Here is an 11,799-nt window from a genome sequence, read left to right as displayed (position 1 = left end):
CATTAATGAAATAGGCTCCTCGAGCACATATGTTCAAGATACGCGTGACATAAGTGTTAATAGGGTGGAGCCCACATCATCTGTACATTCGGTGAACAATGTTTCTAATCCTATTGGGCCATCAAACACTTGGCCCAAACACGGTTTTATGGGTGAGCCTGCTAATAACAGATACTGGGTGGATTGTAATATTGGGCCTAACCTTTTTGGGTCACAAATTGTGTATCCACCAAAGAATTTATGGGCCAATGAGATGGATGGGTGTCCTGATCATATTTCTAAATTTGTTAATGGGTTTAAAACATCAATGCTGGATGTGAATCAAAAACACGACAGAAACATCCTCATCGTCTGTACCTCAAACGGTGGCGACACCAAAAACAAGAATGGTTTCTCATGGCAAAAAGTGCGTAAGTGGCACGCTTCCTCTCGCATCAATTACGCCAAAAAGATTGCAAGGGGAAAGATTAAGACATTGACCTACGGTATTAGAGGTTCGAAAAGACCTCACTCTCCAACGATTGAAGAAATATTACAATCCAAATCAAAGAAATTTGATACCTCTGATGACCCGAACCACAACGATTCGGATTCTAGCATCAACCTATGCGACTTTGCTAGAGTCCTAGGGTTCAACAGTGAGTAAGAACCCTAATTCATCATATTTTGTGTTCGTGACAGCTTAATTTTGCCAATGAGGATCTTAACAGTCAATATTCGAGGGTTTAATCAAAAGGGTAAGCAAGGATGGTTCAAAAAATTAATCCATGACGCTAACCCTATAATTGCCGCTGTCCAGGAAACCAGACGCAAGAGTTTCAGTGATCTATGGGTCGAAAACGTGTGGGGTTCACAATATGCGAAATATGCAAGCAAAGAATGCAATGGTAGATCTGGGGGTCTTCTCTTGATTTGGGACGATAGTATCTTCCAGGTGGATCAGGCAGTGGAGGGCGAGTTCTTCATTGCTAATAAAGGTAAACTTTCCAATTTTGATTCGGAATTTGTGATTGTTAATGTCTATGGTCCATACAACGACACGAAAAAGAAACGATTTTGGGATAGTCTAAATAGACTTTTGTCTTATGATAATGCTGCGTGGGTTTTTTGTGGAGATTTTAACGAGGTTAGGAACGTGAACGAAAGAGAAAACACAAAATTCATCCCAAGACGCGCTGCCAGGTTTAACAGTTTCATCAATGATAATGGATTGATCGAAATCCCTCTTTCTAAAATTTACAAGGGTCAGCGACGACGGGCTACAATTTAGTAAGCTAGACCGTTTTCTTGTTTCCAATAATTTTGCTTTGTTGTGGAATGACTTGTCTGTCTCGGCTTTAGACAGGAATCTCTCAAATCACACCCCGCTACTGTTAAAAAATGGTCAGTTTGATTTTGGGCCCAAGCCCACAAGAGTATTTGATACTTGGATAGATGCAGAGGGGGCTGATCATATTGTCACCGAAGCCTGGAACATCTCGATTGCCCCATACCGAACTAATACTACCTTCAGACTGAGGTTAAAAAACGTTAAGGTCAAACTTAAAGAGTGGTTCAACCTCACATTTGGTAAGCTAGATTCGGAACTCAAACAACTAAACGATTTGTGTAATTGGTGGGAGGGTGAAGTCGAAAAGAGAGTTCTTGCTGATTCCGAAAGGATTGAATGGCTAAATAATAGAAACGGTTGGGTTGAGAAGGATTGTGTAAAATGCAACATGTTGAAACAAAAATCTAGGGTCAAATAGGCGATTGATGGGGATGAAAACTCGAAATTTTTCCATTCGATTATCAAGAGAAAGAACACGAAAAATAATATTCGAGGTCTTCATATCAATGGAGTGTGGCAAGAAAACCCGGAAGATATTAAAAATGAAGTCTTTAGATACTTCAAAACTTTCTATGAAGATCCGGATGTGAGTGGTTTTGATTTTGAGGGGTTTGATACTTCTAAGATATCTTAAGATGATGCATCCTTATTAGAGTGTTTGTTTACCGAAGATGAGGTATGGTTGGCTATTAAAGATTGCGGGGTTTCGAAGGCACCCGGGCCCAATGGGTTCAACTTTCACTTCTATCATAAATATTGGAATGTGATCAAAGAGGATTTAATGAAGGCGATCCAATGGTTTTGGAGTAGTGGGGATATCACGATAGGATGTAACACATCGTTCATCACCTTAATACCTAAGAAAAGTAACCCGATCAATTTGCGTGACTATAGGCCGATTAGCCTCATAGGGGGATACTACAAAATCTTGTCTAAGTTACTTGCAAATAGGATCAGGAGTGTGATTGACAAACTTGTAGGTGTAGAACAAAGCGCTTTCATCCGCGGTAGATCCATACTTGATATCATCTTAATAGCAAACAAATTAGTTGGGGATGTTAAAAACAACAAGGCTAGATGTTTCATCTTTAAGGCAGACTTCGAGAAAGCGTTCGATAGCGCCCGATGGAATTTCCTTTTCGACATCATGAGGAAGATGGGTTTCGGTTCAAAATGGCTCAAGTGGATCGAATCTTGTTTCAAATCCGCATCCATTTCAGTACTCGTTAATGGCTCGCCAACCAAAGAATTTCGTCTCCAAAGAGGTATTCGCCAAGGTGATCCCCTCTCTCCTTACCTTTTCATCATTGCTAGTGAAGGTTTGAACATACTTGCTAAAATCGCGGCTAGAAAAAAGATCATAAGGGGTGTAGAAATTGGGCGTGATAGAATCAATATTACACACCTCCAATTCGCGAACGATACAATATTTTTTGGTGATTGGCATAAAAGAAACATTTCTAATGTACACACTTCAGTGCTATGAGAAAGTGTCGGGGTTAAAAATTAACATGCAAAAAAGTCATTTATATGGCATTGGGGTGGCTCGAGGGGAGATTGATCATATGGCTCTAAGATTGGGATATATTGCGAGTTCTCTTCCCTTTAGTTATCTAGGGATGCCGATTGGTGAAAAATTTAATAAAAAGGATGCTTGGAATCCCATCATTGAAAAGTTTGATAAACGTTTGTCAGATTGGAAAGCAAGAACGATGTCATTCTGTGGTATATTAACACTCTTAAAAGCGGTCCTTAATAGCCTCCCTCTATACTTCTTCTCATTGTTTCGCACTCCCTCTTGCATCATCAACCGACTCGAAGGTATGAGACGTAAATTTTTTTGGGGGGGTCGGGGGTGAACTCTAAACTTTCTTGGGTGAAATGGTATACGATTCTTTTACCTTATAAAGAGGGCTGGTTAAATATTGGGAGCCTTAAAGCAAAGAATTAGGCTTTACTTATTAAGTGGTGGTGGTGTTTCTATACCGAAAATGACTCACTATGGGCCAAAACAATTAAAAGTATTTATGGGTGGGACGGGGGGTTGGATACTAATCGTGATCTTAGAGTTGTAAAGCAGAATACAGTGTGGAATAACATCATCAAAGTGGGTAGCAATCTAAACAAGCTGGGCATCGACGTGAAAAGCCTATTCGAAAGGATGATTGGCGACGGCAGTGACATTCATTTCTGGCTGGATCAGTGGGCTTCTAGCGGGCCTTTCAAAGACATCTATCGTCATCTGTTTCGTCTACAAAAGCAGCCCGCGGTTCTCGTCTTAAATAGAGTATCACACATCAACAATACATGGAGCTTTAATTGGGAATGGGCACGAGGTCTTACGGGCAGGTTACACGGGGAATTAAATAGCATGATAGAACTAATTAAAACATGTTCAGTCTCAGGTTGTGGAGTAAGCAAATGGAATTTTTGGGTGGATAAAAGTGGTTCGTTTATCACGAAATCAATGGCTAAAGCAATAGACGACAAGCTAATTCCGAGAGAGACTAACTCTTCGGCTACTATCAAAAACAATCTTGTTCCACTTAAACTTGGAATTTTCGTGTGGAGGGTACTAAAGAAAAGAATAGCGGTAAAAGAGGAACTTGATCGGAGGGGTATTGACTTGGACACGTTATTATGTCCCATATGTAATGACGTGGTCGAGTCGGTGGACCATGCCATTTATTCATGCAAATCCGCCAAAGAAATTTGGATTGGCATACTTAAATGGTGGGGTCTATCCTCCCCCTCGGGTCTCACTCTTGATGATTTGATGAAGTGCTCGAATTCATCAATCGTCGATCCATATAAAAAGAAAATATGGCAAGGGGTCGTGTGGGTTACATGCTACTTAATTTGGAAGAATAGAAATCTTAAAGTTTTCAAAAACGACGCGTGGGCTACATCGGAGATTATTAATGAAGTTCAAGTGAAGTATTTCGAGTGGATCAAAAATCGTTCGAGAAAACCCTTTCCCTCGTGGCATCAATGGCTTTTGGATCCGACATCACCTAACGTTTTGGAATCAAATTTCGATCCGGGATGAATTTTGTAACTTGTAATGGTTCTTGTATCATGTAAATTTGATTTCTCGTGTATCATGTTCTTGTAAACCTCGTGGCGGGGTTGGTAGCTAATTCGGCTACCTCACCCCTTTGTACTATATTCTCTTTTATATATATATACATAATTTGATTTTCAAAAAAAAATGTTAATTTATCATTTCCCTAAAATATAAGAGGATATAAACGTAAGTTTAATAGATAAAAAGTAGATGTGGTTGAATTTGATTGGCTTAGAAATTAAAAAAAGCAAAAAACAAAAAGGTGAAATTCCAAATCACTATTGAAGGAATAGTAACGACAGAGGGGTAGTGACGTAGTAGTAGTAACTTTGTTAATTAGTATATAAGGATAATTAGAATTTTTCTTGTTATTTTATTGATGTTTATTAAGTTGTGCCCTTGCGTAGTTTAGTCAAACTCTTTTTATATTATATTTATTCATATACAAATGTTCTTGAAAATGTTCATATTATTAGCATACGAATGAATAAGAATATTCATTAATAAGATCTTTCTGTTCACACATGCATACGAATACTGTGATTTTTTTTCCACAACATTCATACTCAAAGTAGTTATGGAGTAATTATACTTTGTTATAGACGGTGTAACTTTTATAAAGGTAGGTGTACGTCTTCAGAACAAAAACGTAACTAATACACTTCATTATAATTAGATAAAATTTTGCTAAAAATACCCAACTTTATTTGACGTTAATTTCAGATTAGTTGCATTTTACAATTGTAAATATCCATTCCGACTTTTTGCAATAAACCTTATCAACACCCATTTTAGAATCGTAAATATTCATTTCGCATTTTACAATTGTAAATATCCATTCCAACTTTTTGCAATAAACCTTATCAATGCGCATTTTAGAATCGTAAATATTCATTTCGACCTTTTCCAATACATGTTCTCAATGCATATTTGTGATGAATTTATCAAAATTGAGATTTTAATTAATGTTTTGAAAATTAATTATACGTTTTAAATATTTATAATCAACTAATCAGCCGAAACGAAATGTGTTTTCGCAATTGGTGTTTGGATTCAATTTAATTGCTTGATAAGACAATAATCTATTAAACTCACTATTCATGTACTTTTTAGCAAATCAAATTATTTAACAAATTAATCAATAAATTTACCAAAAAAACATCTCTCATTTTAGGATTTTCATTTAAGGAAGTTGTATGCAGGCACTAAGAGCGAATATGATGGAAATGATAAATTAATAATCACGTTTTGTTGCATCAATAGAGTTGTTACTTTTCATTTTTTGGTTTTGAGACCCTCATAACAATTCCATTACTACACTAAAATGTGATTATTATCTATTTATTACACATTTTACAATAATTTTAAAGGCAATATCATTCTCTTGTTCTCCATAATTGGTGTCTTTTTTTCTTTTCATTATGGTTAATATTCAACAAAGGCTACTACACTCATTCCCAATCATCACGTCAGTTTTCCTTCCATTTCCTCCTTGTTTCCTCCCCATCACACACCACTACCAACCATGACATACTTCCTCCCATCACTTGGCCTCGACTTTAATAATTTATATATTAACTTATTCTAATTTATATTATTAATTATTAATACAAATAATATTAATATATGATATTATTATTATTAACATTTCTATAACAATTATTAATATTGAAATTATTATTATTATTATTAAAAATATTATTATTATAATTAATTCTATTATTTTAATAATATATTAAAATAAAATAAAAGATGAAATCATTTTTATAATATTTTCTTAAAATAAAAAAAATAAAAATAAAATCTTTACACTTACCCACATCCCTTTCTTCTCCTTTCCTATGTTGCAACTCACACCAACATTACCCACATTCATCTTGATTAACTCCATTCTAATTCTGACCCTAATAAAATAATACATTAAAAAGGAGAAAGAGAAACAAGCCCGTGTTGAGTTATGCTTGGGGAAGAAAAAACGAAGATGAAATGGAGAGAGGCAACCGAAGGCGACCCATAGCATGGGGAATGCCATTGGCGCCCTCGAGGACGAAAGTGAGGGGGTTGAGTACGGGCACCGATGGAAATGGTTTAGAGTTTTATGATCAAAACATGTGCAAGAATAAAGATTAAGTGACTAAATATTGAAGAATGTTAAAAGCAAAAAAATACTAAAGATATGAAGTTTCAACTGCCAGATGTGGGTTGTCGTTCAGCCATCATTCCTCAAGTCAAAGAGAGCTAAAGTTCCCTCACAGCCTCATCCGCCGGCCACCGCAATGCCACCCGCCGGTTGATCCCATCAAACCTTCAGAGTTTAATGTCTCGATAAACAATCTCATAATCTTCGCCTTCAGCCGCATGTTTGGAAACGCCAGCCGCCAACTGATACCCTTGCATTAAACGAGTCTGGGAACAACTTAAGCTCTAGTCGTCATTTAACAAATGTCAGCCTCCGTCTGAAGACCCCGGCCTCCAAGAAAGAGCCTATAAATTGAGATGCTTTGGTTCAGTTTGAGAGTGTAGACAATCAATCACTTTTAAATACGTATTTTAGTTTTTGCTTAAACCTTTCAAAGTTTAAGTCTTTTTAATTAAACATCTTTTAATTAGTTTTAATTTAGCTTTTAATCATTAAACCATTGATGTGTGCAGAGGTGTATATGAAATAGTTATTATTTTTACTGCGAAATACTATTAAATACGATACAATTTTACACAAGTTATTTATTTATTTATAGAGTGGATATACCTAAACCTTGCTACAACACTTATAGGCAGTGTACCTAATCGTAAAGTAGTGTAGTTTTTAGTAAGTTCGGTTCGTTCCACAGGGAGCTAGCTGAGTTTAACGCTATATTTTTAACAACTATATTTATATAAAATATAAATAATTATATATAGTAATATTATTATAAAAGGGGGTTTTTTACCGTTTAATGATCGGTTTGTCGATTTTATATTTTAAGTGTAAAAATAAATGACAATAATTAAAGTGCGTACAAAAATACAAATAAAGCGTAAAAATAAATAAATTGCGATAAAGTAAATTGCAGTAAATAAAATGACAGTAAATAAAAGTACGATGAAATATGAAATAAAACAATTATGCTTATTTAAACTTCCGTAACCATGATGTTTGACGTTTTGATCATAATTTATTTATCTGGGTTAATTGTCCTTTGTCCTGGATTTATTTGATACCTATCTGGTTTTTGTCCATAATAGTCCATCGGTCATAATTATAAAATGCTCGTCAAATTAACCTTATTCCCGAAGTCAAATATTCCAACTAATTAGGGATTCGAACTGTAACAAGGTTTTAATACTTTATTTAATAATTACACCAGGTTATCGACTGCGCGTAATTCAAGGTTTTAATATTTTATTAACAATTACACCAATTATCCTTGTATGTAATCCACCCCTGTTTTAATGAGATATGAATATTAATTTACCCACTTGATCAGAATGAATAATCAATTACCCAATCCGAATAATTTATTAAATGATCGTAAAAGATGTCGTATAAACGTCACTAAATAGAACATACATAATCATTTTAATAATTATTAGATTAACTAATTTGAAGATAGGTTCGACAGATTCTAATGAGTTGTCATTCGATTAGACAATACCCCCTATCTATTAATAGTCAATAGTCCAATGTCCACAAGTGTCGGTCTTTTGTCCAAACCTTAATTATGGTACAAAATCTAATAACCCAATCTTAATTTTTAGTCCAACATCACGATTACTTTGGCTTAAATAATCATAATATTAACTTAGTTACGAGACATTAATTTAAAAAGGAAGAACATAGCTTACAGTGATTATTTATCGCGTAGCGTTACCCGAACAGAGTTCCGACTTAAAACTCGTAAAACATTTCTTACGATAAACCAATTATTATTAAATTTAAATTAAAATTAAAATTATAAATATATATATTTATGTTACAGATGAAGAGAAGAGAAAAAGATATGTACATAATTCGCTGAAAAACATTGCAATTTATAGATGTGGCCAGCCATTTGGGCTCATGCGATCGCATGAAATATGGGTATCCTGGCCATGCGATTGCATGGCCAGCTGGATCAGCTCACATGTTTTTGTTTTCTAGTTTGCCGAAGTTTTATTTATATTATATATATATATATATATATATATATATATATATATATATATATATATATATATATATATAATTTTAAGAATTATTTATATATTATATTATATTTATGTGCATAGTTGACTTGTAATTTTAGCTCCGTTGCGTCGCGCGTTGATAGTTGGTTCATGTCCCGGTTCTGGATTTTCGAACGTCCTTTCGTATGATTTAATATCTTGTACTTTGCGTTTTGCGTCTTGTACTCTTGTAACTTTTGAGACGTTTCTTATCAATAATCAGAACCACTTGGATTGTACTTTATACTTTTGAGCTTTTTGGTCATTTGCGTCTTCAAATCGTCGTTTTCTTCTTTTGTCTTCGCACTTATTTATTTAAACGAATATTACATAAAAATAGAACAATTGCAACTAAAAGCTTTTCATATTGGAAGGATATTGTGCCTAAATATATGTTCATTTGGAGCACTATCAAATATCCCCACACTTGAGCGTTGCTTGTCCTCAAGCAATACAGAATTTGAAATTAAAATCACACTTCACTCGAATCACTTTTTTATTCTCACACTTTAGACATCAGTGATTTTGATACGGCGGTATGAACAATGATAGTAACGATGTGGTTTACAGTCCCACATGACTATAAAAATTTAGATCCTTTAAGGAAATTGGATCTTTATAAAAATATTTGATCTTATGAAAATTCATTCTAGATTTTTTCCTAGATAAGTTTTCCGGAATACCCTTCACCGGTGTTTGCAAATTGTTTTTGTGGGTTTGGTGGGTTTCAGATTTGAAAATTTTAGCTCAAAACTTATGGTTTTGTGTCACCCACTTGCTAACCTTGTATTAGGAAAGCACACGTCCAGTATACTTGCTCCGTATATTACCTTTTGGTAAACTACAGTCCGGTTGTAAAGGAAAGCGTTGAACAAGCAACTGTTAAGGCAATGTCTAATGACATGCTGATGTTCATGGTCTACAACGTGTCAGATGCAATTACCATCCTTTGTAGGAGCAATAGTAAAGATCACCCTATAATTTTTTGGTCTGGCACAAGGTCCTGTCTTCGACCATGCTATGCAACCGTTCTTACGGTTGACACCCGAATTGGTTCAGGTGACCTAATGAATTCCAGGTGAATTCCTAGGATTTTACGTTGAATGGTAATGAATGCATTGAAAATAGGTTTTCAGAAAACAAATCGACTTTAATTTGATCAAAATATTTTCTCGTTCAAGCTCGAGTTTAGATATCATCGAATTCCATGAGTTTGTAATTCTCAATCTTTAAAATCAATCTCAAGGATTGAGTAATATCAGGCTTAAAAGCTGATTTTTAATCTTTAAGGATATTATCCTTTCTGGGGGTCTGATTCATTAGTCTTATCAAGCTAATTTGCACGGCGCCCTCCCATTTTACGAGACAGGTCCTCTCATGGTTAGGATAAGTCTGACCACTTGGCGACCCTGTTTGATGCTGAGGTCCGTGGATTTTCTGCTGATTTTAGAGATGACTTTTCTAGATTTTTCGTCAACCTACAGCTGGTCTGGACGACAACTTCCTGACCTAAATCAAGAAGCGCGTGTCTTTTTCGGAAGACTTTACTTCCTTTTAATGATGGAATTTATTCATCGTGTAGATCCATCTTTCTTTTAAATGTATTACAATAAATCGGGTAAACTGATTAGTTTAGTCCAAAGCAAAAGTACCTGCAATAATCTTGTAAAAATATGTGATATATGTTTTGAAAAACTTGGTAAATTCTCCCCACACTTAGCTTTTATTTATTCTTTTCTTTGCCTTTTTATTCTCCTTTATTCCATTTTAAATAAATTCAAGCGTTTTGGGTTGTTTCTCCATTTATGTTCTCTCCGAGGTAACAATAATTTCGGTATTATCACCTAGTTTTATCGTTCATAAATATGTATAAACATGATTTTAAGTTCATTTAGTTGAAATTTTTTCAAATTTTCACAAAATTTGGCAATTAAACCAAGTGTAAACCCGAGAGAATTTATAACCCTTCCCCACACTTGAGATCATGCAATGCCCTCATTTGCATGAAATCAGACTATAATTATAAATTCATGAGGGTGATTAGTGTAGAAAAGTTATTAAAAATACCCAGTTTGTAATTACTAAGGTCGTCGAATGATAGATGGCGCGCCTCATCGTTCATTCCTTTTCTTGTAATTTCACATACGTTTTGCGTCTTATCGTCAAAATTAGTAGCTTTTGCTGAACTTAATCTTTAAAAGTGCGTTATTTTAACTTTTTTTGTACATAACATAAAATACAAACATATATATACATATATTTTTATTATATATATATTTTTTTATAAAACCTTTATTTATTAAAATAATTTAAATGAATAATTTTTTTTTAAAATTTTGTTTCGTTTTACTTTAGGTAGTTTCGGTATGTTTACCTAGTCCGTCCCTCGACAAAATTTAAAATTTGTCGTTTTTAAAGTGATTGTTTTAAAAGTAAAGATTTTTGATTTTTTAATTTTTTTGGTATACTTTAGATCAATAAAATTAAAAATAATGATAACAAAATTTTTCGCCCTGCCCTCGGTTAAAGTAATTTCGGTTCCATGACCTAGTCTTCAATTTACGATGAATTTTAGAAATCATTTTTTTATACTTAATGAAATAAAGTAAATTTTATTTTTAAATTCACACAAAACTTAAATTGAAAAAGCGTATTAATTTCATACAAAACCTACAAAACAAAAATTCAGAATGGGGGGAGAAAACTAGTTCTTTAGTGTCTGCTAGTGGAAAAGACCAATCGGATTCCATTCTCGGAACTACATGAGAACAGAACAACTAACTCTAAACAGTATTTTCTTTTTAGAACATTTGAATCTCCCCACACTTAGGTAGCTGTGGTGTCAAAATTGTGATTAACTTCATTGTCAATTTCTCTTGGACCATAATCAACTTACATATCTGTGACTTTTGCTTTAAGCCATTGGTCAAATTCCTGTGTAATATCTTCAACTAGTTTCGCCTTTTCTTTAGGCGATAGATTAGATACTAACCGGTTACATAACTTAAAGTTCCCCTTGGTTCTAGCATCGCGAATCCATTTAATAAGTTTCTTCATTGAACTGTTAATAACGAGATCATTTAATTTCGTATCAACAACGGGGTTCTTTGTTATCATGTCATCATTAGGTTTTACTTCATCTTCCCCACACTTAGGCGTTTTATTATTGCTAAGCACTACCGTTGGAGTTGGTAAAACAATGTGGTTTTTACCAATC

At 34.3% G+C, this 11,799-nt stretch overlaps 1 protein-coding gene across 1 annotated transcript; it reads left to right on the top strand.

Moving 5' to 3' along the window:
- The first annotated feature begins 694 nt into the window (after window positions 1-694).
- LOC139871326 (uncharacterized) lies at window positions 695-2,816 on the top strand. Its single transcript, XM_071859047.1, has 3 exons — window positions 695-1,244; window positions 1,342-1,686; window positions 1,984-2,816. The coding sequence occupies exons 1-3, from the start codon at window positions 695-697 to the stop codon at window positions 2,814-2,816; spliced, it is 1,728 nt and encodes a 575-aa protein (XP_071715148.1).
- Window positions 2,817-11,799: the final 8,983 nt, after the last annotated feature.

Source organism: Rutidosis leptorrhynchoides, chromosome 10, assembly GCF_046630445.1.
Source record: "Rutidosis leptorrhynchoides isolate AG116_Rl617_1_P2 chromosome 10, CSIRO_AGI_Rlap_v1, whole genome shotgun sequence".
NCBI classification, from domain to species: domain Eukaryota; kingdom Viridiplantae; phylum Streptophyta; class Magnoliopsida; order Asterales; family Asteraceae; genus Rutidosis; species Rutidosis leptorrhynchoides.
Note: the sequence above shows the minus strand (reverse complement) of the source record. Positions and strands in the feature narration are given on the sequence as shown.

Excerpts from the sequence above, each read along its gene's own strand:
- LOC139871326 (XM_071859047.1), top strand. The coding sequence starts at position 695 with ATGAGGATCTTAACAGTCAATATTCGAGGGTTTAATCAAAAGGGTAAG. Across the intron at positions 1,245-1,341 it reads TCTTTCTAAAATTTACAAGG|ACAGGAATCTCTCAAATCAC; the intron begins GTCAGCGACGAC and ends TCTCGGCTTTAG. Across the intron at positions 1,687-1,983 it reads ATGGCTAAATAATAGAAACG|AGTGTTTGTTTACCGAAGAT; the intron begins GTTGGGTTGAGA and ends CATCCTTATTAG.